At 39.1% G+C, this 24,630-nt stretch overlaps 1 protein-coding gene across 2 annotated transcripts in view; it reads right to left on the bottom strand.

Annotated features, from left to right (window-relative positions):
* Positions 1 to 24,630, bottom strand: part of RAB3C (RAB3C, member RAS oncogene family) — a 290,930-nt gene that overhangs the window by 26,924 nt on the left and 239,376 nt on the right. For both annotated transcript variants that reach the window (XM_006166219.2, XM_006166218.1), the window contains exon 4: positions 3,527 to 3,651. In XM_006166219.2, the coding sequence (XP_006166281.1) occupies positions 3,527 to 3,651 (125 nt within the window). The remainder of the gene's footprint in view (positions 1 to 3,526; positions 3,652 to 24,630) is intronic.

Below are 24,630 nucleotides of genomic sequence, written 5' to 3'. Positions count from 1 at the left end.
AGGAGAATGGAGGAGAAGGGATTGCGGCGTGACCATCCCCCCTGGGGGGTGATTTCTCGCTTTCTGTCTCTATGTCTCTCTCTGTCTGTCTGGCGAGCGCACGCGCTCTACAGTGAAAATCTCTCTCAAAAAAAAATTTAGATTAATTAAGGTCTTTAGTAATTCAATAAAATGTGGAGGGGAAACAGTATAGAAAGCAAACATAGATACCAGAATCTATGTGGGAGGAGAGTGGGAGATGGCAGAGGGTAAGAGATAGGGAATCAAGGATAGGGGGGGAAAAAAGCAAAACATACAGAAAACAAGAAATGGAAAATTATTTGCTTACAATAACATGTTTGTTGATGTGCTTGATTGAGACAAAAACATAAATAAATAAAATAAAAAATAAATAAATAAAATAAAAAAGAAATAAAAGTACTGCCTAACCTTCGTGTATATGTGATGGTATTCTGGAAAATGGAATTCTACCAGGAATTTTAAAAATAAAGCAAAGACCTTTAAAATCTCCAAAAATTTTTTTTTCTCATACAAAAGATCTCTCATGATCATTTGTAGAAGTGTGTGTAGTCACAGGGAGAACAAAACACTATAAAGGAGGTAAATGATTCTCCAAGAATGCACATGTGTTGGTTACTATGACAACAGCTGGTTTTTATTGAATAGACAGCAAGAAATCAATGAGAAACCATTGGAAGAACTCACACAGGAACATAAACCATTTTTACCACACAATTTCAGAAACTTTTCCACACTTGTGTACTGAATGAAGAGGGTTTTTGTGTATGCCACAATGTATGAAAAGTCACCCTCTTGATGTATTTCTATTATACTAATGTCCTCTACCATAACCCAATCTTCTCAACATCCAAGTAATTTACTGGAGTGCTGAAAAATTTAGGCAGTCACCTGGCTGTTTTGTCTCAATGACATCGATTCCTGGCTCTTTTTTAAAAAATATTTTTTAAAAAAATTTAACTAAATGGTTTGTAGCTAGCCTATTCTGATGTATCATTTTATTCCATGTGTCATATACCTAGCTAGTCCAGAAAGTGTTAGAAAGGAAGTATCTCAGGATGTCACCTGCCAGCATGCTCTCTCTCAGGTTTCCTTTTCCTCTTTCTTTGGGGATCTATTTTTCTCCATTCCTAGCTTCCTGAAGTATAAAGGTTCTAAGGAAAGATTGTTATGCTTTTCAGATTCTTCTTAAATTACTGTGAAATGGAGAGAATGAGGGGAGGTCCTACGACAGAGAAGCTAAAGATCCAGTGAGATCAGACATTGGCTCTGTGACTTCTTCATAGGTCACAGAGATGGTTTGGTAGGAGGGCTTTTGTGGTCATGCAGTGATAACTTTTAATCTAACAAGCTCATTAATTTCAGAGGAAATGGTCAAACTGTCCAAGTGGACTGTGCATAGTTCAGTTGCGAGATTACCAAGGGACAGAGTGACCCATTGAGAGAGTCTCTGCTTCTCCAAGCTGTCTTGCACATTACCAATGGATTGACTCTAGAATACCCGATTCACAACAGTGTTTCTAAAATTGTAGATTGAGACTCATTACTGGGGCTGAAAATCAATCTGGTGAGTTGAGACCATCATTGAAAAACATAAGAAGAAGGTCAACAGATTGCATGGAGATTAAGGCACTAGACCCCCTATGACCAACTCTGTGGTTTGAGTACTGGACATGGTGGCTTGAAAGTCATAACAGGTGCACATCTGCATGTGCCCAAGATCCTGAAAAGAGAACAGGGGAGAGAGGATTGTGGCATGGCCATCATGATTTCTCTTTTCCTGCTCTCTCTCTCTGTCTCTGGTGAGTAGATGTATCCAATACTAAAGCAACAACAACAACAACAACAACAACAAAAAACTAAGAAAAGAAGAAAGAGAGAGCAAGAGGAGAGAGAGAGACTCATATAAAAAATAGAGTAAATCTCACCTAGTAAGTGTAAAATGTGTTCTGTGAGACTTTTGTTTCATTTCTTTCTCTATATAAATGTATATAATGGGTGCTAGATTGAATATATTTCTTACTTCAAGTCCTGGTCAAAAAATTGGAAAGTCAGATTCTTCACTGCTAAGAACTCCTCAATGTTTTTTACGGTCTACAGAAAACCAACCAACCAAAGAACTCGAGCTCTTTCACTTCTAGGTCTGGAATTGACCCCCAAATCTATGCCTTACTTCCTCAACTTTACACTAGATTCTTTTCTCCTCACTGTCTTCTCCACTTCTGCTCATCCCAGTGTCTGTACTTTACCATGCCCTTTACTCAGAATGCTTCCTCTCCCCCATAGTTTTAAATTCTTCCCTTCTCCTGGGACCATCAAGCCCAATCTAGTCATTTTACACATGTGATTTCCATTTCCCCTCATTATTTACCTCTTTCCAGTTCTGCTCATTTTCATTCATTACGTCTCTGGGTATCTTCTCTATTTTTCTCATTACTCTATATCTGTATCCTTTCCCCCTTTGCTTCCATCCCTTCTGGCAGTGTTTTCTCTCTCCCTGGGTCTACCTTCTTGTTCCATTGTTTCCCTCTTGTTATCTTCCTTCTAGTTCATCATCATCTTTTCATTGAATTGTTTTGGTTGTCTAGTTATTTCTGCTTTTTTTGGGTGGATAATAGGTTTTAAATTTTTTTTAAATTATTCATTTAATTTCACTTATTCATTCATTTATTTTAATTTGACCAGAGAGAGAGATAGGGAAAGTGAGAAAGCAAACCACCAGGTCCGGGACTTGAACCACAGTTGGCCATGTGGGAGTGTCCAGTGCCCCAACCACCATACCACCTGCTGGTCCCAATAATACGTGTTTTATGTTCCCTCATGATGTCTGGTCAATGGAGGTCCTATACTAGGTGCTCAGTAAAAATGTTTTGAATCTAACAATTGTCAATCCCTCCTTTGCATGGAAACTACCCAACTCATTTCAGTATTTTTCATTTTAGATACAATGCTTTGTGTTTGAAATTATTCTGCCATTTCTACAGCTCTCAAAACCTATTCTCTCTTTTGATTTTATCTACAAAGATTCAGTTAAGTAGGAATATGATACTTGTTCTTGAGAAAGGAGAAGATTGAGTCTCAAAGAGGTTTGTAATAATAACTTGGCTTATCAGTGATGATCTTGGAACCAAACTAGGACATGACCTATTCTGTGCCATTACCTTCCTCTAATGGAAACTAAAGACAATAATAATTGCACAATGAATAGTGTTCACTCAACACAAAATATTGTGTATGGAGGAAGAAAACAAACAAACAAAAACAAAGAAACAGTAGGCATGGAATAAAAAATTGAATACCTGTGATTGAATGTAATTATGCTTGAATTCTATTGATGACACAGGAAATGGGAGAAAATGTGCTGACTGCTTACTGAGGATGCATTGCTTTCCATGGGTAGGTTGACTAACTTTTCTTTAACTCCACTCTGACAATAGCTGGGACTCTGCAATGTTACAAAATAATGATCAAGTTCTCTTTCTCATTAGTTTGTTAATTTGTTCCTTACCAAGCTGTTCTCCTAAATGTTGGCCTCTCTCGGTTGAGATGACCCGTTCATCTTCCATGTCACACTTGTTCCCAACCAGGATAACCTGGGCATTATCCCAAGAGTAGGTTTTTATTTGAGTTGACCTAAAAGAAAAAGAGCAAGCACAAAATGATCAGAGGAAAGCAGAACAATGTAAAATGAGGGAGAAGAAATTTATACCACAGATGATAATAACAGCAAAAATGAAGTCTAAATGCCTGACATTTAGAATTAATTAGTTTTGTGCAATTTCACCTTTCAGATACTCATGAGGGATTGCATGAGTCAAAAATTAAGAGAACAGCAGTGAATTGCCAAGAAATATTTTGCGTTGGATGACATTAATAATACTGCTATTGCTTCTTCCCTTCTCTCTTCTACTCCCACCTTACATAATACCTTTACAGCTAGGGTGGCCAACCATCCCAGTTTATGTAAGACTTCCACTCTTAGCAGAAGTCTCATGTCCTAAAACCCCCCTCAGTTCCAGAAAAGCCAAGATGATTGGCCACCCCATTTATAGCCCTTCATATGAAATGTTATTTTCCTTTATCACTATAACAACTTAAAGAGCTATGGTAATTGGCATTAGGAAATTTGGGGATAATAATAATTTTTAAAAGGAATTATAAGAACGAATATACTCATGCTTTACACTTTTAAGAGAAAAATGCCAGGTTGATTTACATCAACTTAAAATACAATGGGCTGATGTTTTAAGTTACTATAAACAGGATATCCATCTAGAATTCAGAACAAGCCTCCAGTATGAACCATAGTCAACTTTTGATTTTGAAACTTACGTAATAATTATAACAGTTAATGTTTACAGGTATTATTCTACATGCTTTACATATTTAATCCTTCTAATATCTCAAGGAGGGCTATTGCTGTCACCGTTTTACAGCTGAGGAAAATGAAGCATAGAGAGGCTAAATAATTTGCCCCAAATCACTCAGGTAGTAAAGTGGCAAATCTGGAAATCACACTCCAGCAGTAAGATGATACTTTTCCATATCGCTCATTAAAAGTTTGAGGAGTGAAGTTCTAGTGCAGCTATTGTCATCCAGACAGGAAACTGAGAGGAAGCCATCTTCTTTCATCTTCCTTTTATATTGGCCACATACTTATTTGAGAACAACAGTCTGAGACAGATGGAAAAGACACATTGCCCAGTGGGTGGTCTGGAGAGAGTTACTGAAGTGCTGAAAAGCTTAACAAATGAAGGGATAGATTTGTAAAGTGTCTGAGAGAGAAGATTGGGAATGGTCTTACTAACAATTGTCAAATCCTTGAAGATTATTAAATAGAAAATAGCGACAAGCTGTTCTCAACTTGAAGAGAGAATAAAAGGCAAGTAGCTTTAAACTGCAGCAAGAGAGTTTTCAATGAGATGTGATCACTGTATCTCTCTCTTGAGAAGAAAGGAGATCTAAGAAGCAGATAAGGCATTATTTCAGAGTAGTCCCCTGAACCAGGTATAAATTTTCAAACGAGATTAAATTACCTGGATTCCACCTGGACATTAGAGAGGTACAGCATATTTTACCAGAAAAACTTGGGAAATATGACCGTTTTATTTTGAAGCTTCAATAAACAATATAATTCTTCAGATTTGACATACATCTATGAACTGAAAAAATATAAACAGATACTTTAAACTCTACGCCTTTTCCTCATCACATCCTGTATATGTATGGAGTACATAAAAATGACAGATTTATACTACAGTAAGGCATAAAAATATTCCATGCCTGAATACACTTTAAATCTCAAATACAATTTTTTTTAAAATAAATAAAGTCCTAAGTTTTATTTCAAGACTCAAATCTAGTTGAATTTCCCTAGGTAATTTTCTTTTTCTTTTTTTTTTTTTTGGAGAGGTTTTCACTACAGGGCGTGTACGCTCGCCAGACAGACAGAGAGAGGCAGAGAGACAGAAAGCGAGAAATCACCCCCTAGGGGGGAGGGTCACGCCGCAATCCCTTCTCCTCCAATCTCTTCTTGGGATCTTGGGCACACACGCACACACGCCCGGCGTGAGTTTTAAGCCACTGGGTCCGGGATGCAAACCGCGGTCAACTATGTGGGAGTTCAGCGACATAGCCATTACGCTAACTGCTGGTTCTCTCCCTAGGTAATTTTCTAGGGAAATTTCTCTAGGTAATTTTAAAAAGGATCCCTCTGCTGCTAGTTCTTGTAATCCAAGGGCCAACTTGTGCTTGAAAAGGCCTTATGTTAGTAGAGAAAGATAAAATCCTGATATCATCGGTAGAAGTCAAATACCCAGAATGAGATTAGGGATGCAAGATTTGCATGAGCATGGCTGTTGGGTATGGAGAGTTGGGGCATGGATATAAATGACACAGCGTCCTGAGTTTCCTGAGGACAAATACTTACCTGAGGAAATGTAACACTCTTCTAATCTGGGCCAACTCATCCTACTACAGTCAGTTTATAAAAACCCACGATGTGTCTTTGCAAAGCTCGGAAAGGTTCATAACTCAGCTCCCACAATTTGATTTGTATCTGTTAACCAAGATAATGAAATATTTGCTGAGACCATTAAACAGGTCTGAGTATCTCAGTTTTGCTGAAATAAACCATGAAGTTTTAGGCTGTTGCAATAATTGCATATTTATGCATATGCAACGTTCCCTTTTTCCTAATAATATATAAAAACATATGAAAAGAAGAACATAGGGACTAGCCAATGGCTTGGTGTCTAAGGCAGCTGAATCCCACATGGCTGACTGCATGATTTGAGATCCTGACCAGTGGCTTGAGAAATACACCCATTTGCATGTATGAGAGCCCCAAATCTCAATAAGGAGGGAGAAGTGGAGAAGGGATTACTGCGTGACCATCCCTCATGGGGGTTGCTTTCTCACTTTTCCTCTCTTTCCGTCTTCTCACCAGTGAATTCACATGCCCTCTGGCAAAATTTTTTAAAGAAAAAAAAATAAGAACATACTTTTTGTTGTTGTTGTTAGCCATAGCTATGTCAGAACTATCTTTTCATTTGTTCTCGTGTAGGAAATCTTTTAATGTAAACTCCTCAAATATACGTAGTTGCCATGAAAATAGTGTAAAATGAATATTTTCTACAATTACCAGGAAATTTTAAGGAGTCATTATCTTAAAAGTTTAGAAAGACAGAGGCCAGTTTTCTTTTTAATGAAGCACAGATTGTGGTCAGGGTCATTTGTGTTGAGGTGAACCAAAAATCAATTTGCTGGGTTGATAATTTTATGACTAAAATAAAAGTTGCACATGCTCAGTATTTTGCTTTGATTAAGACTAGTTTGGATTTCTTGATGCTATTTTCCATCAACAGAGCAGGGAAGGTAGCTTTAGACACAGACCACCACCAGCCAGAGGGGATCGAACAATGCTGACACGATTCATGAATTACCCACATTGTGGAACCTAAGATGCCATAAATTAGAAGAACAAAAAGCAAATTAAATGATGTCATAATACTTTAACAATAGTCCTGCTTGATATATTCTTATCACTCCAACTTCTCATTGCTTTGAAAAAAATTTTACTATATTTTGAAGGATTTAGCAATATGATTTTTGGCCTTTAGTTGCTTTGCATAGTGTATGGTGCATAATCATCTCATGCCTATCCCAATGATAAAAGTTACTGTACTTTATCTGCTTTGAGTATCTTCCTTCTTAGGTCTTGTAGAGCACTAGATTATTGCTTTGCAAGAAAATATAAAATAGTGGCCCCAAATCAGTATGCATGTCACTAATATCAAATGCACACCCCCCCTCCCACATACACAATAACTTTCTCCTCGTGCACCAACAACTGAGTAATTCAACTGAAGTTATGACAGTACAAGCAGCTGTGACCAGGTTAGTGCATGTACAAACAACAAAATGCGTGCTCAGCAAAGCTGCACAGTGACTATGATATACCGTTAATGATAAGACACATCCCAATGTCAGAGATATTAAAATATAGGGAACCAGCAGTTAGCGTAATGGCTATGTTGCTGAACTCCCACGTAGTCGACTGTGGTTCGCGTCCCAGACCTGGTGGCTTAAAACCCACGCCGGGCACATGTGCGTGCATGCCCAAGATCCCGAGAGGAGAATGGAAGAGAAGGGATTGTGGCGTGGCCATCCCCTCTGTGGGGTGATTTCTCACTTTCTGTCTCTCTGTCTCTCTCTGTCTGTCTGGCGAGCGCACACGCCCTCTAGCAAAAACCTTTCCAAAAAAATATATATATATATATAAAAAGTATATCTTAGATTTTGTTAGATATTGTGATATTGTGTTAGAGCTTAGATATTGTGTTCTTGGTATTTCTTTTATTTTAAAGATCTAGGTTGAAATAATAGCTCAAAGTATTCCATTGACTCTGGAAAATTTGGAGGTGAGAAAGTATATATGCCCTAGGAGTTGAGAAAGACCCAGAGTTGGGCACATTTCATTGTTCATGTACATTGTAATATGAATTAAAGTCTCTGAAATACAGCAAATAAAAATGAACTTTTTTTGGGGGGGCAGAGGGTGCAGTCACCAGAGAGAGATAGAAGGAAAGTAAGAAATCAATTGCCATGGGGAGTGGTCACTCCGCCATCCCTTGTCCTCCATTTCCCCTTCCTGTTAGGATTCTGGGCACACATATACACACACCCAGCATGTTTATTAAGCCACTGGGTACAGGACTCAAATGGTGTAGTTGGGAACATGGGATCCAGTTGCCTTAACCACCCCGTCACAGGTTGACCTGAATCACAATCTAGCCAGTTCTAGAAAAAATTTTTTCTCTTTTTTTTTTTGAAGATTTATTTATTTAATTTTATTCACCATCAATTTTTTTTTTCCAATTTGATACAGACACTCACTAAAGAAAGAGAGAGAGAGAAAATGAGAAAGCAAGCTGCCATGTGGGAGTCCAGTGCCCCAATCATCATGCCATCTGTTGGCCCTAAGAAAAATTCCTAACAATAAGTGAATATGGAGAGGTCATTTTAAATTCTTTTTTGTTGTTGTTAAGGTTCTTATAATAGGGCACATGTGCTCATCAAAGAGGAGAGAGACAGATTCAGAGAGGGGGAAAGTGAAAAATTCACCCCCTCTCCCCCCAGGTTAGGGTCACTCTGCAATCCCTTCTCCTCCATTCTCCTCTTGGGATTTTGGGCACTCATGCCTGGCTCTCTTTCTTTTCTTTTCTTTTCTTTTCTTTTCTTTCTTTCTTTCTTTCTTTCTTTCTTTCTTTCTTTCTTTCTTTCTTTCTTTCTTTCTTTCTTTCCTCTTTCTTTCTTTCTTTCTTTCTCTTTCTTTCTTTCTTTCCTTTTTTTTTCTTTTTTTGTAGAGGTTTTTGGCTTAGGGAGCATAGGCTCACTGGAGAGAGAAAGAGAGAGAGAGACATAGTGAGGAAAAGTGTGAAATCACTCTCTGGGGGCATGGCCACACTATAATCTCTTCTCCTTTGTTCTTCTCCCAGGATCTTGGGCAGACAATGTACATGCACCTGGAATGAATGTCAAGGCACTGGGTCCGGAATTCAAGCCAAGGTTGACCATCCAGCTACATAACCGCTATGTTATCTTCTGCTCCCAGCTGGAGTGATTTTTCAAGCCGTGGGGTTTCAGACTTGAAACATGACTGCACATATGGGAGTCTAGTACCTTAACCACTATGCAATCTGCTAAGCCCTAGTCATTCTAAATTCTTTAGCTCCATATCTTCATCTGTTAAAATGAAGCTACCTTACTCTGAGGCTGAATGACAAATATGGTTTTATGTAGAGCCACCCTGTACTTTTTCAATTACAGACATTTCTTTATAAACAAAACACAGTATTAACCCCGGCATGGATGGCAAGGTGTTCCTCTTCCTAAACCAACCCAACTCACCCTTTCTAATTTCTATAATCTAAATAATAAATGAAATTTTCTTAACAAAGAATCTCAAATTTTGTTTCTGGTTAATATCTTCAGGTTGAGATTCTACATAAGTAAATATTTAGCTGTGGGTAAATGGCCTTCCTCTGGCATGTCTATTAGGAATAACACATATGTTTGTTGAATAAATTCCACATTAATGTGGCATTTTTCTTTTTTGATTATTTGCTATATTTTATAAAATTTCTTATTTGGGAAATAATTTCCACTCAACTCATTAGGGGGACTGTCATATTTCTTTGTTGGATAGAGATGCACTTTTAAAGAGAGTGGTTGTCACCAGATAATATACATGTGAAAAGATGATTTATTTCTGAATCACTGCAAAAGATCCTTTGGGATTTACTGTTAATCTCAACAAGATTAATGGAATCAGGAGCCATATGCCGGTCACCATGGTTACCCTGCAAACGGCAGTTAACTCAGACCTTACCGGTACCATATCATTGTTACTAAAGAACATGTTATTTAATCACCACTTAGCTAAAACAAAAACAAGCAAAACAAACAAGCCAGCAAACCCCAATTATTCTCTCAATATTTACATATTATCTCATAAAAGAGTAAGTGAGGATGAAAGCATACTTTACCCCCATTTCAGATCTCGTTAAATATGGAAGTGGAGTCTTTCAAAGTGCTGGAATGGAGCAAACGGAGATGAAGAGAGTTTTTGATGCTTTTTAATATTTGACACCTAAATAACTGAACTCTTCATACAATAAAGTAATTTAAGTCTGGAGAGCTTTAAATAAACCAAATTCCTATAATATCTCTATTTCTTCTCTCTTGTTCTGTGTGTATAAGTAATTTTCTGTGAGTTCTGGCTCTTCTCATAAAGAATGACAGACTCTCGCTAGTCACTATATTCTGAAAAACAGTCCATAAGAGGCATAGCTCAGTGAATCCAAATCGCAATTGACTCTTGGGGCATTTTGTGGGAAAGATGGGTATCACAGAAAACACGACTCACTCTTCCTTACCCAGTAAAGATCAGGCAGATCTTAAGAGCAGTCCCTTTTATAATTCTTGAGGCTAGTATTTTTCTACTGCTTCTATTTCCCTTATGTTTTCCACCTTTAGGAATCTTGGCTTTTCACTCTGGCCTAATACTTCACGTCTGTATGGAAACTTTATAACCCCACTACGGCTCATCACATAGGATTGGCACTTCTGATATTCTCCCACTTGATTTAATAATTTTTTATTCACTCTCTTCTCAATCTTCTGAAAGCTTTTAAAAATTATCCTAACTTGGGATCAGCAGTTGGTGTAATAGCTATGTAGTTGGACTCCCATGTAGTCAACCATGGTTCAAGTCCAGGAACCAGTGGCTTAAATTCACGCCGGGTGCGTGTGCGTGTGTGCCCAAGATCCCAAGAGGAGAATAGAGGAGAAGGGATTGCAGCGTGGCCATCCCCCCTTGGGGGTGGGGGAGTGATTTCTCTCTTTCTGTCTCTCTGTCTCTCTCCATCTTTCTGGCAAGTGCATATGCCCTATAGCAAAAACCTCTTTAAAACAAAACAAAAAAATTACCCTAACTCAAAAAAAATCAATTAGAATCTCTAAAGATTTGATCAGATGTATTAAAAAAAATCTCGCTAGGTGATCATGTAATCAGGGCTGAGCATGACTGGGATGATTCTCTGTACATGCTTGTTTAGTTTTTAAGCAGCCTATTTCTTTCTTTCTCATCTAACACTATAAAGTATTTGCAGGTGGTTTACAAAGATAGACACAAAATGAAAAAAAAAAAAGGAAAAAAACTTAAATGAGAGTATAGTAATGAGACTGAACTCAGAATACACCAATAATAAAACCTGATGATTTATGGAAGCTATAAATGCGAATAGGTAGTTTTAGAAAATTAAGGAGCTGCGCTTTTTATATGTACATTAACTTGGTCAATAAATTGGTTAAAAAAGGGAGAAAATGTAAAAGTATCCTGAAACAAATGTTCTCTAATATTTTATATCATGTTTTATTATTTAAAATAATAAGATTTTGGGGGTGCCAGCTAGGCGCGTGGTGGTTAAGGTAGCTAGATCTTGCATGGCTTACTGCATGATTCAAGTCCCAGACCTCACTGCTTGATAAATATGTTAGGAACATGTGTGTGCATGTCCACAATTCCAAGGGGAGAATGGAGGAGAAGGGATTATGGTGTGGACATCCTCCCTGGGAAATGATTTCTTGTTCTCTCTCTCTCTGTTTCTAGGACATGCCCATGGCAGATTAAAACAAAACAAAACTAACAACAAGAAGTAAAGAATAATGTTTTAGATTTTTTTTTTTTGAGAGTTTTTTGCTTTAGGGAGCGTGCACTCACCAGAAAGACAGAGAGACAGAAAGCAAGAAATCACCCCCCGGGGGGTGGGGGGTGCCACAATCCCGTCTCCTCCTTTCTCCTCTCAGGATCTTGGGCACACATGCATACGCGTCTAGCGTGAATTTAATCCACCGGGTTCGGGACTTGAACCACTGTCGGCTACATGGGAGTCCAGCGACATAGCCATTATGCTAATTGCTGGTCCAAGATTTTTTATTTATCTATATTTTTTGGTTAAAAACCACCACATCCTTACTGAAAAATTTTTAAAAAAGATAAAAAAAAAAAGTGATCAGGAATCTCACTATCCCCACTATGAAAATCCAGTAGTCAATCGCATTACTGTCCTCTTAGTCGTTTTGCTTTCCTGTAGGTGGACTGTGCTTGCCTGCCCTATGGACTTTAATCTTGACCAAGTGAATTGCGTTGGCCAATGGAATATAAAGAGGCTGACATGTGAGCAATAGGCATCAAAGGCATGGCTGTGCTCTTGATCTTTGTCATGGAAAGGCCCCATGGAAAGGGGTTGCTATGTCAGCCTTTCTGAGAAATGAAAAGCCACGAGCAGCCTAGCTGAGTTCTGCTGAGCCCAACAAATCTCAACTAAACCTAGATAAACCCAGTTCAGTTTACCTTTCTGTTATAGCTTCATCTCTTGCTACACCTTCCCTTCTCCCAACACTGATTGGGCTTATTCATTTCTTTGAATTGCCCACACATGCTGCATTTGCAACAAGTAAAGGCTGTCACTGTGAGGAGGGTTTAAGATTTTGGGAGGCCTAAAATTAATAAACAATGAAGGCCCAAGTTAAGAAAAAAATGCAAGTTAGAAACACTAGATTGGGGACCAGCAGTTAGCGTAATGGCTATGTCGCTGGATTCCCACGTAGTCGACCGCGGTTCGCATCCCGGACCCGGTGGCTTAAAACTCACGCCGGGGGGATGTTTCCTGTAGGTGGACTGTGCTTGCCTGCCCTATGGACTTTAATCTTGACCAAGTGAATTGCGTTGGCCAATGGAATATAAAGAGGCTGACATGTGAGCAATAGGCATCAAAGGCATGGCTGTGCTCTTGATCTTTGTCATGGAAAGGCCCCATGGAAAGGGGTTGCTATGTCAGCCTTTCTGAGAAATGAAAAGCCACGAGCAGCCTAGCTGAGTTCTGCTGAGCCCAACAAATCTCAACTAAACCTAGATAAACCCAGTTCAGTTTACCTTTCTGTTATAGCTTCATCTCTTGCTACACCTTCCCTTCTCCCAACACTGATTGGGCTTATTCATTTCTTTGAATTGCCCACACATGCTGCATTTGCAACAAGTAAAGGCTGTCACTGTGAGGAGGGTTTAAGATTTTGGGAGGCCTAAAATTAATAAACAATGAAGGCCCAAGTTAAGAAAAAAATGCAAGTTAGAAACACTAGATTGGGGACCAGCAGTTAGCGTAATGGCTATGTCGCTGGATTCCCACGTAGTCGACCGCGGTTCGCATCCCGGACCCGGTGGCTTAAAACTCACGCCGGGTGCATGTGCGTGCGTGCCCAAGATCCTGAGAGGAGAATGGAGGAGAAGGGATTGCGGCATGGCCATCCCCCCTAGGGGGTGATTTCTCGCTTTCTGTCTCTCTGTCTCTCTCTGTCTGGCGAGTGCACATGCCCTAAGCAAAAACCTCTCAAAAAACAAAAACAAAAACAAAAACACTAGATTAAGTACAGGTATGTTATAGCAGATGCTATTGGTGCTTTACCTGGGTTCCCCAGGTCTTACTAGACCTCTGCTGACAGGTTGAGGTCCAGTTGCCTATATCTGCAAATCTTTGCTTTATGCCTTTCTCCAAAGCAATGGAAGTTCACACTGATCATGGGAGAAAGTTAAATGTAATGCAGAAATAACATACACAGGAGTGGACTTCTGCACATGACTGGCAAGAGTTGGCATATAAATACTTTGGCTCCCTTTCTCCTCAGGTTGCTACCGTGTGGTGTGCCCAAATTTTAAAACGGGTTAAACTCCAGTTATCCACAATGATAGCTAGCTGGAAAACATACCTTTTATTTGCTGTCTTCCTTTTTGTAGATCACTTCCCCACCCCCATGGCTGTTTCTTGCAATTCCCAAATAAACTACTGTATACAAATTTCTACCTCAGAGGCTGTTTTGGGGGGAACCCTGCTAAGATACTTTGAGGGGATTTGTCAGTGTTCTGGAGCTGGCAGTACTAGTTAAAAAGCACAGACTGTTAAATATTTCTTTCCTTTTATCAAAGAGCCCGTTTATCGCTGTACAGTAAACTTCCGTTTCATTAACTTTGCAAGACATCCACCTATAGCCATCACATGTGCCATCGGTCCTAAACACAACCATTACATCTGCATCAGACTTTCTCCTTCTCTTCCAGTTGGCCTCAACATACACACTCTCCTGGATCGGGTTGCTGTATATCTGAATACGCAAATGCCCTGTACATCACTCACCTTGACCTGTTCACTTCTATATTCCTCCTACAGTATCGGTGCAATGAAGGCAGGGACCACGACTCACTGTTCACTGTGATGTTCCCAGAATTCAAAATGTCTGGCACATAGAAGGTGCTCTACAGTAACTTTAAATTAGCAGATTATAGATTGCGTGTGGCAAAAATATCTAAGAAATTCAGGTAATCAGAATATACACATACAATAAAAACAGCCCAGGAAGAAAATCACTGACTTATGCAATGTCAATGTCTACCGTATCCCTTTTAGGATGTGCAATGTCTACCGTATCCCTTTTAGAGTTCTCCCATGGTCTTTTTTACCTTGACAGTGTCCACGGTAAGAGAAGGCAATTTTGACCCCTCCCTAGCTTACAAAGGCCATTAGTGTGACCTGTTATTTATTCTAGTTTGCAAGAGTTATTATCTCCTTCCCTCTCTCCCCTCCTCCTGCACTCCCTTCCTTCCTTCTTCCCTTCCTTCTTTTCCTTAAGCAAAGGTCTTGCTGTCATGCAGTCCTGCCTTAGCCTCTTGCGTAGCTGAACTACAGGTGCTTGTCACCATGTCCAGTCTTTAGATTGAACCACCACTTGAACCAGGGCCTTGCATGTAGTTCCAGCTTCTAGAGTGCAGCATCTTAGCAGCACATGCCCACACAGCTGGGCCACCTTTTTTTCTATGAATCAGCACCAATAGTCAGGATGAGGATACTTCAGGGAGCAACTTAGCACCTCAGCATCATAGAATAGTGCCTCTGGAGGGGACCTAGTCCAACTCGTTCATTTCATAAATGACAAAACTGAGACTGCATCTGTGAGGTGATTTGACTGAGATAATGCAAATAGCTCATGGTTGGTACGGCTCTATATCCTAAGGCTCTCCATGAGTGTTACTCCACAGGGTGCTGTCTGCTTCCACAGGGAGGAAATGTGACATTTTATTCAATGTGAAACTCAGGAAGAAACAAATATGCTAAACGTGTGGTTATCTTTTAAAAATAAAACAGAATATATCCAGGAGAGACCAAAAATCCCTGAATCTCTGATACAAGAGTGTCATGAGGCTGCATGTGGGAGTGAGGAGAACTGACTTGTAGATAGATCTGCTTGATCTGCCTCTCTGTAGCAAGTCCATTTCTGAGAGTCATACTGAGAATTCATTTGAAAAACTCAAGAAAGAGTTTTGATCAGTGTAGTCTGGAACTACCTGCACCACATCTGGTTCTACTTTGTTAGTCTAAATCGAACTTTAGGCATATTCCCATTATGCCTCTCTTAGAATTTCTGATCTTGTTTTGACTTAATAAAATGTCAAATTATATTCTTCAAACTGTATATGTAGTAGAAACAACAGAGTATCTCTTTCATATGTAAGAAAGAAAAATAACAACAGGGGAAGCAATGATCACCCTTCTGGACAACAAAGAGGAACGTAAGTCTGACCCAGAAAAGGAAAAGGAAAATGTTCCATGGCTCAAGAATGCCTGGGTTATTTTTTCACAAGGGGTAAGACCAAGTTATATTAATAGAAACATCCTTTCTTCGAATTAGACAAGATTGTGGGGAATTATCAGGTTTTGGCAAGATGAGCTTGCTTTTTAGGTAATCTGCCTTGCTGAAGAGGAAGCTGCACTTAAAATTTAGCACTCACTCTGACCTCATCCACTAGAACTTTATCTCTCCTCCCTTTTTAATGCCAGAAAATGAATGCATGTGCACAAGAAGGCGAGGGAGAAGAGAGAAGAGACAGGAGAGAAAAAGCACTCCTTACAAGGCTTGGTCATGCTGCAATATTTTTTTCCTTCAGTTCCCCATCACATTAAGACTTTAACTCTAGTCAGCTACACAGGATCTGATACATAGGAAAACCTTCTAAAATTAGGAATACCTTGACCCTTGTTAACACACCTACAGAGTACTGGTCACTCTGGAAGGAATCAATGCTGTACAATAATCATAACTATATGGTAATCTCACACACACACACACACACACACACACACACACCACACAATAATAAAAAGAAGCAATATAACAGTAGCGTCATTTATTAAACCTAACTTGTGCCAGACAATGCGCTAAGTGTTTTATTGGGTCGTTGGAAAAGTCACAATATATTTTTCTACCTTTTAAAATAATAATTTTATTTTATTTTTAATTTGACCAGAGAGACAAAGAAGGAAAGTGAGAAAGCAAGCTGCAGGTCCAAAATGTGGTGGCTATGGGGAATCTAGCATCTTAACCACAATGTCACCTGTCAGCTCCCTCTATGTTCTTCTATATAAAGATGTAGCATGACTTTTCCAACAACGTAATACATTCATTATTGTTTCATTTATTTTTACAACATCTCTGTTCAGTGGGTTTTCTTCCCCCATTTTGCAGATTAAGAAACTATAAAATGAAGAATTATTTAGTATCACTTTCCAGAAACACTTGATAATACATAGTGGAATTGGAATACAAACTGCTCTATTGGAGTGGAAGTTCGAAGCCCTGGCTTCTAGTTTTTGTACCTGATTAGAACCAGGACTATCCTCTCAATCTCAGCTTCCTCTTTTTCTTTTTTTAAACTTTATTTATTTATTCACTTGTTTTAATTTGACCAGAGAGGGACAGAGTGAAACAGAGAGAGACAGAGAGAGAAAGCAAGTCACCCTCTCCTCCCTTTTTAATGCCAGAAAATGAATGCATGTGCACAAGAAGGCGAGGGAGAAGAGAGAAGAGACAGGAGAGAAAAAGCACTCCTTACAAGGCTTGGTCATGCTGCAATATTTTTTTCCTTCAGTTCCCCATCACATTAAGACTTTAACTCTAGTCAGCTACACAGGATCTGATACATAGGAAAACCTTCTAAAATTAGGAATACCTTGACCCTTGTTAACACACCTACAGAGTACTGGTCACTCTGGAAGGAATCAATGCTGTACAATAATCATAACTATATGGTAATCTCACACACACACACACACACACACCACACAATAATAAAAAGAAGCAATATAACAGTAGCGTCATTTATTAAACCTAACTTGTGCCAGACAATGCGCTAAGTGTTTTATTGGGTCGTTGGAAAAGTCACAATATATTTTTCTACCTTTTAAAATAATAATTTTATTTTATTTTTAATTTGACCAGAGAGACAAAGAAGGAAAGTGAGAAAGCAAGCTGCAGGTCCAAAATGTGGTGGCTATGGGGAATCTAGCATCTTAACCACAATGTCACCTGTCAGCTCCCTCTATGTTCTTCTATATAAAGATGTAGCATGACTTTTCCAACAACGTAATACATTCATTATTGTTTCATTTATTTTTACAACATCTCTGTTCAGTGGGTTTTCTTCCCCCATTTTGCAGATTAAGAAACTATAAAATGAAGAATTATTTAGTATCACTTTCCAGAAACACTTGATAATACATAGTGGAATTGGAATACAAACTGCTCTATTGGAGTGGAAGTTCGAAGCCCTGGCTTCTAGTTTTTGTACCTGATTAGAACCAGGACTATCCTCTCAATCTCAGCTTCCTCTTTTTCTTTTTTTAAACTTTATTTATTTATTCACTTGTTTTAATTTGACCAGAGAGGGACAGAGTGAAACAGAGAGAGACAGAGAGAGAAAGCAAGTCACCAGGTCCGGGACTCAAACTGCAGTTGGCTATGTGGGAGTCCAGCACCCTTAACCACCATACTACCTGCTGGTCTCTCAACTTCCTCTTCTAGAGGAAAGTACAAAGCCTACTCATCTGACCACCCAATTTTCATGAGGATGAAGTGCTTATTTATTTTTCTTTCTTTCTTTCCTTTAAAAATTTGCCACTGGGTGCATATGCTTGCCAGAGAGAGACAGAGAAAACGAGACAGCATTTTCCCATGGGGCATGGACACAACACAATCCTTTCTCTTCCATGTCTCCCTCTCATCAGGATTTTGGGCACACATGCACTCAGCATGCTTCTCAAGCCACAGGGTCCCAGATTTGAACTGTGCTGTCAGTCATGTGGGATCTAGCCTCCTTAATCAATACATCATGGGCTAGCTCCATAAAAGAGTTTTGAAACCCACAGACCACTAGAAGAATGGAAGACATTAGTATCATTGCTAAATTTATATCATTAATTATCTACATGACGTTGACAAATTATTTCAGAATCATTCTTTAAACAATCCTTATTAGCCCTGCCCATGTGGCACAGTCCATAGCATGCTGAAATTCAGTGCTGGAGGCCATACAGCTGGCCATGAGTTTGAGTTCCTGGTCCTTTGTCTTGAAATGTGCTGAGCATGCATGACAACCAAGATCCTGACAAGCTGGAGAGCAGGGGAAGGAAATCATGGAGTGACCAGACCGCATCTCTCTCTCTCACTCTCACACACATGTGTGCACAAGCTATCATGAATAAAATAAAACAAAAAAATTGGAAAAAAGCTACATTCTCATTATGATTTCCTTATGGTTTTATGGTATCTAATAAGAAAAGATGAACATGGAAGAAAAACAAAAACAAAAACACAATACTGTCTAATTCTATTTCATCTCAACTGATGCACTGTCAGGCATTATGCAAGGAGGTTGGGATATAGCAATAAGAAAATATTTCTCTCTCCCAGAGAGCTTAAAGTCAACCTCACACTGTGATCTTGCAAATATACCTAAATCGAGTGTTTATTAAACTATGGTGTACAAGATGCTGGCATCTAACCATGTGGTATTGCTTTCCAGACTTTAGCAGGTATCAGAATCACCTGGAAGTTTTGCTAAAACAGGTTCTTCCAGTCTACCCCCAGATATTCTGGTTCAGGAGGTGTGGGTTTGGGCCCAAGATTCTGCTTTTCTATCAGACGCTGGTTTTCACACTTTGAGTTGCACAGTAAGAGGCTAGAAATGTCAAGCATGGCCCTTGTCTTCAGGATGCTATGCCCACTAAAGATGTCTGGCTTGAAAACTTATTGGCTGAATGTGCATAGTACATGAGGACCCTGTCGGTCAGAGCTTGTGGTGACTGTACTGACCTCCAGAGAAAGGTGGGGAAGGAATGAGGGCTAGGGCCTGGACCTCTAGGAAGTAGGGTGAGGGCTTAGGCCTTTACAGCTCTTCTAATCCCTTTTTATGACCCCAAGCTCTTCCTATCCTATTTTATGATCCCAGGTTGTGTCCTTGACCATCTCCCATGAACCTACCTCTCTTTTTTATTTTCCTGAACACAGAGTCATATCTCAGTTTTGTAAGAGGTTGGTTTATTCTTTTTTCTTGCTTGCCACAAAAGGATAGAAAAGGAATTAAGTTTTCTCTCTATGATTCACCTTTTTTTCTACTTCTCGTTGTTGGGTCCAGAAAGTCAGTAATGTTCAAATAGCAAAAAATAATAGTGGATCTTTAAGTACTAATCAGTCTAAAGTAAGATTTAATCTTCATGCCAAGGAAATGTACAGGCTGAAGCAGAGGACCATGGGAGCTCCAAGACAGCTGGGTCTCTCGGATGAAGAGCTAGGGCAGCTCTGGGGGTGGAGGGAGCTGAGAAGCTAAGGCTGCTTGGGGCACTGTACCTGGCAATGGCAGTGGGAACCTGTAGGGCAGTGGAGACTGGGTAGGTCTGGGGTTTTGGCCTGGGGCTTCCATCAGTGGTCACATTTATGAGTTAGTTCAGACTGCTCCAGGTAAGGTGAGGAAAAAGGCAGGTCTAGGTAAGGAGCCATACAATTTTGGGAAATGTGTAGTAAAGTGAGAGGAAAAGGAAAATAATAAGAAGGGATGTGAATGGAGATTATCATAAAGACCAAGTAGTAGACCTAACTGGGGACATGATCGGATTCCTAGACCTTCGGTTCTAGTAAAACAGATTTGGAAGAAGTATTCTCTCTCTCTCTTTTTCTGTTTCTTTTAATTTGCTATAGGGTGTGTGCACTCACCAGAGAAAGAGTTAGAAGGAGAGAAAGTGAGTAAGCACACGTTTGGGGAGATGGCCATGTTGCAACCCCATCACCTCCATTCTCCTCTCAAGAAGACCAGCATGTTTTTCAAATCACTGGTCCAGACCCAAACGGCATGGTCAGCCATGTAGGATCTAGTCATCCCAACCACCACGTCACTGGCTGGCTCTCTGATTTCTTTTAATACCACATTTGTATTGGTAACATCTCTCATTAAATGCTATTGAAGCATTTTTTTCTATTGATTATCATAAAAGTTACTGTAAAATCATCTCTATTTCTCTCTCTCTCTCTCACACATACACACACACACCACACACTCTAACCTTTAAAATGACAAAGATTTTCAAATGAACCAGAGCAGAGAAGTTTTGTCACTGCAGAGAACTCTGGCCTCAGGAAACCAAAAATGAGAAGGCCAAGCTTGACATTTACCATTGCCCCTGGTTACAGAGAATAATTGTTATTCTGTCTCTCGGCTCTCCTGCAAAATAATGCCTCCTGTAAGAACGCAGCTGAAGGCTGTGCATACCAACCACAGCACTGTGGCTACTACTTTGTTATGCAGTGAAGGAGTGGGTTATCAAAGCTCATGGCAGCTCAGATGTTCAGATAAATTCCTGTTCTCAGTGTGTCTCTATATGATCAGAATGATCCATGTTTACACCATGTTCTTTGAATGCAGGCAAAGCCATGGTTGCACTATTTTGGTAGTGGAATATTCCAGAACGTCTTCTGAATATAAGACTAACATAAGTGAAGAAGGCAAGCTACAATTGATATGTAAAAACAATACATCAGCTGAAAGAAAATGCATATCATTAACATGTATTCTTGAGCATACCTGTGCTTTTCTATTATTGTTTTAAAAGAAACTGTCCGATGACCATGTTTCTTGAATGGATCATACTAATATCTCAAATCAACATAAAATGGAACAAAGTATTAATAACTTTTAAGAAACATACATAGGATCAGCCCATGGCCTCGTGGTTAAGGTGGATGGATCACAAATGGGCAACTGCAGAGTTAAAATCCTAGACACAGTGGCTCAAAAAACATGAGGGATATGTGCATGTGTGCCCCGAATTCCAAAAGAAAGGAGAGATGGAGAAGAGACTGCAGCATGACCATATTCACTGGGGAGTATTTTCTTGCATTCCCTCTCTCTCTGCCTCTCTCTAAGCAGCATACACGCCTTCTTGCATATTAAGCACACACACACACACACACACACCCCACAGAGGGCCCAGGCTTAGTGGTGCAGGTGGTAGTGTACTGATTGGCACTGCTGGAAGCCACCTGGCCAATCACAGGGTCAGATTCCAAGCCCACCTAAAGCACACCAGGCATACATGACATACATGAATCTAAGATCCTTATTGGCTGGAGAGCTAGGGGAAGGAAGAGGATTGCCGCATGCTGAGATGTTGTTGAGGATTTCTGTCACACCCATTCTCTTTCATGAAAGAAATAAAGCAAAGCAAAGAAACAAAACCCACAGAGGACATTTGTACCAATGGGAGCATGTCCATTTCTTGAGTAGTACTTTCTAGAGCTGTCAGTCATTGTAAATAAACTGTTGAATATGGTTCTTGCCCTTTCTGTGTTGTGCTTTGCATGGAGAAAGGCTGCCTTGTTGCTGGTTTCTAATGGGAGACACTGAACGGACTGGAGAGAGGAAGGGGGAGAAGCTGAGTGCTTCTCTCTCTGCTCAGTTTTTAGTGGCCTCTCTAGGAAGAGAAGCAGCTCTATTTTTCCAGCTTTGCTAGGCGACTCTAGGCTGCCAGTTCTAGGAACAGCACACATTATCTTGGCTGCTTCATTTCTCCAACTGTTGACACTTCATCTGCCACAAGCAATTTGGAATGGAAGGACAGTAAATAATCAAGTTAATATAATCAGAGGGTCTTCCATCATAATTTTGTCAACTCAGGAGGGTCAATTTTAGCCAAATGGGTATGTTGTGAGAGGACTGAAGCTACATATTTTGTTATGGCTACTAGGCAATATGTCTTACTTAGTTCATGCTGCTGTAACAAAATATCATAGACTGGGGGCGCTTAAACTGCATTTATTTTTTTCTCGGTTTAGAGTCTGGGACATACAAGATCAAAGTGCCTTCTGACTCAGTTGTTGGTAAGAGCACTCTTTCTGGTTTTCAGAATAATGCCTTAAACCTTCCATGGTGGAGAACATGACAGATCTCGGTTATATTGTTTGTTATAATGATGGGGGTGGGGGGAACACTCATATGATCTCATCCAAACCTACATACCTCCCAAAGGCTTTAACTCCACATACATTAACATGGGGGAATAGAACTTAAACATGTGAATTTGGGTAAGTCATAAACCTGTACTCATTTTTCAGGTTTCAAGGTTATGGGCAAATATGAATTTGAGGAGTATCCTAAAGATTCTAGAATTCTTATGTTGCTTTTCCCCATATATCATTAACTTTAAAATAGGCTAGCATTCAGGAGTCATATATTTCTTATTTTTTTCACTTATGTTTCTATTAAGCTTTTTTTTTCATCCTTGAGAAAAAGTTTCAAAAACTAGAAATCCCCCCCCTTTTTTTTATAAATGGTCTGCCTCCACGGAGGCTTCAGGAACAAATTCTTCCATGATATTTTGAAATCAACAGTGTTTCTTTCAGGGAGACCTAGAGTTCTCCAGGAATGTCCTTCTGTTATTATTATCTGATAGGAAATGATTTTTGGTTAAAATTAAATATTTAAACTCAAAATAAGTCATTTTATCACACAAAATTGAATATTTCCTTCTATTCATACAGTGTTCTAGCTACATGGAGCACCATCCTTAGCTGGGTACATCATATACTTTAATTTTGTTGAGCTTTTGTCCTTGCTATTTCCTGTGCTAAAACGTCTTTTGTAACAGAAACTAGTAACTATCTTTTCATATTTAAACAAGTGCATAGTAGCTAGATAAAAGCCATGATCACCAAATTTGGTACATGAAATAATAGTAAGATGTTTGCTCTGCAAATAGAATTTTTTTTTTTTGGAGAGGTTTTTGCTATAGGGCGCGTGCGCTTGCCAGACAGACAGAGAGAGACATAGAGACAGAAAGCGAGAAATCACCCGCCCAGAGGGGATGGTCACACTGCAATCCCTTCTCCTCCATTCTCCTCTCGGGATCTTGGGCATGCACGCACACGCGCCCGGCCTGAGTTTTAAGCCACCGGGTCCGGGACGCGAACCGTGGTCGAATCCGTGGGAGTCCAGCGACATAGCCATTACGCTAACTGCTGGTTCCCTGCAAATAGAATTTTTATGAAGCTTATTGTTGAAGGGCTAAAGTCAAGAGAGAAAAAGAGTTAATTATCTTGCTGGTACTAAAGGAATCTCTAGCATTATGGTTATGGCAGATATATTTGAAATATTATAATAATTCAAATAAAAGCATACCACAGAGAGCAATTAAAAGTATTCACCATGTAGCATAAAATAATTTGATCAACAAAAACTTTCCAAAATAGTAAGTTTAAGTCTTAATCAAATACAAATTCAATATGAGTAGCACCCCTTCAAAGTAATTCAGTATTCATCTCACTACAAATGACTTAATTATTTTATAAATCAAAAAAATTAGAAATTAATAAAAACTCTTGGACCACTTAATCTGTCAGGATTAGATTGACCTACGGGTTTACTTACCAAATCAACCTAAAATAATAAGATGGGAGACACTGTTCAATAATCTGATTGCAAATGTTAGTCTTATTTCCCCAGGAAAATATCTAATTTTCTTGATTTTAATTTCATCTGTGAGTACTTGATTTTCTCTTTAGGAGTTAGGCAAGAATATTTATTCATTCTGAAGCTTTTCTCTGTTCACTGTGTTAAATTCTCAAGAAATGCTATATCATGTTTGTCATTTCATGATTCATTTGCTTTTCCCAAAGCCAGATAGTTATTTAAATATCTCAGTAAATATTACACCTTTAGAATTTTGAATAAATTGACCATGCTTAACAGTCTATCTACATTTTTCTTCATATTCTATTATTTATTTCTTCTTATAGATAATTTAATTTTTTCCTTCTGTTTTCATTTTTTTCTTTTCATTTTCTTTTATACATTCAATCACATTATTATTTGTCTTACAAAACAGATATTTCAACAGGTGAACATTTCTCCCTAGTACAGTTGATAAAACTACAGAATATCTTCAACAGATAATACCACACCTCTTTGTGCCATTAATGCTTTGCCTCCCTATTTTTCTTCTAAATGTCCTTCCTTAGATCCTCCTCTTTCATACACACTGTATCTGGTATTTACATCTATATACTGTGTTTCTATATCCTTTATTCAATTAGTTTCAGGCATAGAGTGCACTTAGTATATATTAAGTGGGGATATACAATGCCTCTCCTTCATAGCCTGGCTTGCTTCATTCA

The sequence above is a fragment of the Tupaia chinensis genome, unplaced genomic scaffold (assembly GCF_000334495.1).
Source record: "Tupaia chinensis unplaced genomic scaffold, TupChi_1.0 Scaffold144180_1, whole genome shotgun sequence".
Classification (NCBI taxonomy): domain Eukaryota; kingdom Metazoa; phylum Chordata; class Mammalia; order Scandentia; family Tupaiidae; genus Tupaia; species Tupaia belangeri.
Note: the sequence above shows the minus strand (reverse complement) of the source record. Positions and strands in the feature narration are given on the sequence as shown.